This window comes from Chenopodium quinoa, unplaced genomic scaffold (genome assembly GCF_001683475.1).
Source record: "Chenopodium quinoa cultivar QQ74 unplaced genomic scaffold, ASM168347v1, whole genome shotgun sequence".
Taxonomy (NCBI): Eukaryota; Viridiplantae; Streptophyta; class Magnoliopsida; order Caryophyllales; family Amaranthaceae; genus Chenopodium; species Chenopodium quinoa.
This window is the reverse complement of record NW_018742552.1, coordinates 353959-359202: the sequence shown is the minus strand read 5'-3', so window position 1 is coordinate 359202 and position 5244 is coordinate 353959. Positions and strand designations below refer to the sequence as shown.

At 36.3% G+C, this 5244-nt stretch overlaps 1 protein-coding gene across 2 annotated transcripts; it reads right to left on the bottom strand.

Annotated features, from left to right (window-relative positions):
* Positions 1-401: 401 nt before the first annotated feature.
* On the bottom strand, positions 402-4456 carry LOC110720260 (putative pentatricopeptide repeat-containing protein At1g09680). 2 transcript variants are annotated; one of them, XM_021899263.1, is made up of 2 exons: positions 2076-4456; positions 402-1288 (listed from the first exon to the last, which is right to left on the bottom strand). In XM_021899263.1, the coding sequence occupies exon 1, from the start codon at positions 4029-4031 to the stop codon at positions 2283-2285; it is 1749 nt and encodes a 582-aa protein (XP_021754955.1). In that variant the 5' UTR covers positions 4032-4456; the 3' UTR covers positions 402-1288; positions 2076-2282. The 2 variants fall into 2 exon arrangements, with proteins under 2 accessions (XP_021754955.1, XP_021754956.1); XM_021899264.1 differs by having other exon boundaries at positions 402-1281.
* Positions 4457-5244: the final 788 nt, after the last annotated feature.

Here is a 5244-nt window from a genome sequence, read left to right as displayed (position 1 = left end):
ACCACCATGACCATCCATCACCACCAAATTGACCACCTTCCCATCCTCCCATCCATACCTCCAAACTGACTACCTTCTCGGCTTCCCCCATCCCGAATCCCAACCTGAAACACTCCCCCACCCTACATTTGCCTACCCCATCCCTGTCGGAGCAACCCCACCCCCACCCCTTTCCCTATATTCTGGAAACAATCCCCGTATTGTAGATTCTTAATTTCTGAAATCCGAATCATCTGAAACAGGCGATTTGATTCCACCTCTTGTTAATCAAGGTGATAAACTTATATTTTCTCTATTTTTAGACCAATGTAAAGTGAGATCTTATTAATTTTGTCTCATTGTGTACTTTACTAATATATAATTTTCATAGATTTTGTCTCATTGTGTACTTTACTAATATATAATTTTCATAGATTTAATTAAAATACAATTAAATATATTTAATAATAAGTAAACAAACATTGAAAATCTCCAACAAGAACAAATTATAGCTACTGAAATAAATTGAAGAGAGTAAGTGCGTCTTCTTCCTTTCATCCATATCTTAGCTACTTAATTTACTGATCATCTAGCATTAAGGATGACAACAAAAGTCCCATTAAATTTGCTCCATCCTGGATAACAGAAAATTCAGGACATTTATGCTCTCTTTAAGATATTTTCAGCAACAGGTATGAGTAATATGCCTGAATCAGGCACCTCTCTGATACTTTCTACCTCTGTTGCAGCAGGAACACCAGCGTTGAATCTAATCGAAAATCCAATGTACCAAGTGCTATCCTCCTTTCTAAAAAGTATCAATATGTAACCAAGATACATCTGTAATGAATCAGTCCATTCAGATAACTCTTGGCCAGCAATTTCCTTTGAACCCTGATATTCAGATCATCCCTTTTGTCCTTTCCTTTTCCCTGCACAACCCAGATTGGCAGAGTGCAAGTCTACAAAATCTATCAATTTGTATGAAGTATAGAGCCTTTAAAGGTCGCTATATTTCTTCCCATATTGGACATGAACACTGCAAAATAGGTTTGCAGGACGACAAAATTTTTGTTGGTACTTGTACACACCATACAGATACACGAAGTATGCAAAATTACAAAGGGACAAAGCAAAGATGTTTGAGCAGGGTAGGCCAGTGTGTTTACTGTTATGATTTAAGGCAATAAACTCTTGATCCTAGTTCCCTCAACCCTTGAAAAAGGACGTAAAGTGACATACATAAGAAGTCACATATCATAGAGACTGCGCTCTGACAATCCATTGCTTTCTTCTGACGAGCTACTCTCTTGCCACAAAATAAAAATACAAGGTTAGTTTACAATCAGATAACAGAGCAGATCTCTGGTGTTACATACTTGCAGGAGGTCAGTCAAATAATAGAAAAACTACATTAGCCTTTTAGCTTTCCAGGGAGTAGAATGCACAAGCATGAAATGAGGTAAAGACAGATGACATCACCAGATCTTAACACCTTTTTCTTGCAAAGCTTCTAAAAATAGAAGATAATGATCAAGTGGCTCAAACGTTACATACAATGATACAACTAACAGTTTCCTATAGAAACTGCCAATCAAAGCTATTCAAGACAGATGCATAAGGTACAACATTTCAGCAAGACATGTCATGAGAAATCTCAACTTACTTTATGTTGGCGAGATTATATAGGTTACATGAATTCAACTCCACAGAAAATTGCATAATAAGAGCATTTTAAGCTGTCAGATGCTTAATACAGTTGTGAAATTTTTGAGGCAAGATCAAACAGCATCAAGAAGATTAAAATGATTAACATGACTGCTGTCACAGAGAATTAATTGTTCATTTTATAAACACATTTGATTTATTTGATTTAAGGTGCAGGAAAAGAGTTTTCCATGGTATTTAATTTTCTTACCACTATAGATATTCTTACAACAAAATAAATAAACCAATGAACAACTAACCACCACATCTGTTCTCCGTTAATCCAAAAATCTTTGAACTTATATGTTCTTAGCAATCAATATTCATAAATATCATGAAAAGAGAACTTGTCACTAAAGAATCTGGAATCAAAGGTTCAAAGAGCTTACCGCCTTTCAATCTGACAATCAAACATAATTTGATGTAGTCAACCAAGCCAAAAGTACCATAATGATATGATGTTGTAAGGTTTCACATTGTATACCAAAGAGATACGTTATCACTGTTCTGATCTACTCCCATAACGAAAACCGGGGTAACATCAGCAAGATGACAACAGCCATAGAAAAACTTCTATAGTTCACTGTGAGTACCAATCATCTCTTTTCATAATCTTTTGATGATCTAGAAATTTCATTAATTAAAGATGTATAAGAACCATAATCGTTAACAAGCCCCTTCTCAGTTTGCAATTCAGCAAATTCTTTTGGATTTCCATGTTTGCTACGACCTTCTAAGAGGATATTGTAAGTAATATCATCGGGTGGCACTCCTAAATTAAGCATTGCATCCAGGAGCATATTAGCATTCTTAATCTGTCCTTGCTTGCATAACCCATTCATCAAAACATTATACGTCACAACCCCAGGAACAAGGCCATTGTTTTGCATTTCTTTGAGTAAATTAAAACCCATCTTCACATCTCCGGCCTTACAAAACCTATCAATGACCATAGTATATGTGATATTATCAGGTTTAAAACCTGCTCTCATCATTTCTCGAAGAGTTTTTTCAGCATCCAAAACAAGGCCCTGCCTGCATAGCCCAGAAACAAGAGCAGTATAAGTTACATCGTCGAGGCTAATCCCTTCTCTGACCATTTTATGTTTAATGTCCATAGCCATCTCAATATCACCTTCTTTGCAGCTTCCATCAATAAGTGTAGTATAAGTGATCCTGTCAGGTTTTAAACCTCGAAGAGACATCTCATCCACAAGCTTTCTTGCTTGTCTCAAGTCACCGTCTTTGCAAAGGCTATAAACCAGCGTGTTATACATAAATAAGTCAGGCTCAAAGCCTTTCTTTAACAGTTGCCCATACAGCCCGAGGCCTGTAATAACCTTCCCATGCCTACAATGTCCACTGATTAAAGAAGTGTAAATGACATCGTTTGGGGCCAATCCTGTCTCACACATCTCCTTAAACAAACCATTAGCATCTTCCAGTCCACCAACCTTGCACAACCCATTAATCAAAGCACTAAACGTAAAGATATCAGGCGATACATTCTCATCCTCCATAACCCCCTTCAGCCGGAAACCTTCCTGCAACTCGCCAACTTTACAATACCCTTTAATCAAAGTATTAAAACTAACAATCGTAGGCTTTAATCGACGCTTCCCAAGCTCACAAAACACCATTTGGGCATCCCTAATTTTACCATCTCTACAAAATTTATTCATCAATATGTTAAAATCAATCACATTTGGAGGAAATCCATAATCCAAAAATTCCTTGTAAAACCCTAAAGCTGTCTCAGCTGATTTAGTCTTCAACAAATGAGCAAACAAACGAGCACATGGTTTCAAAGGTAATGAAATTCCATGCTTCTTAATCAACCGAAAGCATTGAATACAATCAGAAATAAAACCCAACTCTAAATAAGCGCTCATAAGCGCACCATACACAAAATTACTACTATGAAAGGCAGATTTAGTTTCAAGAACAACACCGAAAACCGAAACAGCAGAATCCTTACCTTTTCGAGACACGATAACCCGAAAAATACAGGCCAATTCACAGAAGAGGTTGTGAGCATCGAGGAAATGACCCATATTACAGTAACAGTGAAGAGTAAGACGAACCCCAGATTGAGAAGAAACCCAAGTGAAGAAATTGAAGAGAGAAAGTGGGGATAATTTGAGAGGATTGATATTGATGAGTTCATTGATATGGTGGGGTTTAAGGGAAGGAAGGAGGCGTTTAAGAGGTTTTTCATTGGAGGATTTAATGGCGGTTGAGATTGTTGAGAGTATGGGGTCGCTAATGAGTGGTGGTGGTGGAGAGTACCATGGAAGGGTGGAGAAGAATTGAGGAGGAGGACAACTTCTTCGGATTGCCGCCATTGTTGTCACAGCGAGGTTTTCATGGAGAGCTACTGCTAATCAGAAACAAAAACAGATACGTACTAATTTTTGTAACAGCGCGTAACATTACGTGACAGCAAAGAAAATTTGTTAATTACTACTATGTATTAAACCCACTTTAAAAATTACTATCGCGAAATAAAAAATTTGTGAATTACTACCATAAAAATTTTAAGAAATTTTATTTTACTACCAACATCCACTTTAAGTCCTTAATAACGTCACTAACTCACATTTTACACATGGTTAAGCAATTTAACCATGAAAAAAAAAAGCTAACCCATGGTTACCCCTAACTAACTTAACTAAACCTCCCCCTTTCATTCATTTCTCCTTCTTCAGAAAATTCATCATTTGTAAAATCTCTCAAATTAAAATTGTTTATCCATATTGACCACTAATTCTTCCCGTCTATCCTCTAATCGATCTAGGTAAACGATCAATTTGTTTAATTTCGCTATGAAAAATTTAGTTTAACTGTTTTCGATTCTAGGGTTTAACGTATTGTAGGGAATTTTCAATTTAGGGTTTTCGTTTGTGATTTTGGTTGATTAATTAGGGCTATTGTATTTTTCTTTGAATTAAATTATGATTTAAACATAATAAGTGATTTAAGTGTTTTATTTTTTTTATTTTTTTTGTTTACTCCATAATTGTGACAGGGTGATGTTTAGGGGGGCAAGGTCAATGAGTTGAAAATGCAAGTGTTGGTTGAAGGGTTCAATTATGAAGTCCTGGACAAAAGAAAACCCTAGTAGGAGGTTTATAGCTTGTCCATACTTTGATGCGGAGAACAATACAAGGGGATGCACATATTTTGTTTGGTATGATGAAGAAATGACAATTTGGCAAAGGGACTTAATTTTGGGCTGCTGGAAGAGAAGAAATCAATTAGCTTGGAGAATGAGATTCTGAAGAAACAAATTGTTGATGAGAATCGTAATGCAAGGAAGATGAACACTCAATATGTCATGCTGACAATGAGGCACACTAGTGCAGATTTAGGGGTTGTTTTATGCATTAGCTTAGTTGTTATTGTCATTGGTTTTGTATAGTGTCTTGTCAAGTAGGTTGTGTTGTTGTTAGGAGCTGGGTTATTTTGTTGTTAGTAGGTACTTTGTGCTGTTGTTAGTGATGATGGTGAAGTTAGTTATGTAGGGTATGCTAAGGCCAAAATAATTTGTAACAAATT

Excerpts from the sequence above, each read along its gene's own strand:
- LOC110720260 (XM_021899263.1), bottom strand. The coding sequence starts at position 4,031 with ATGGCGGCAATCCGAAGAAGTTGTCCTCCTCCTCAATTCTTCTCCACC.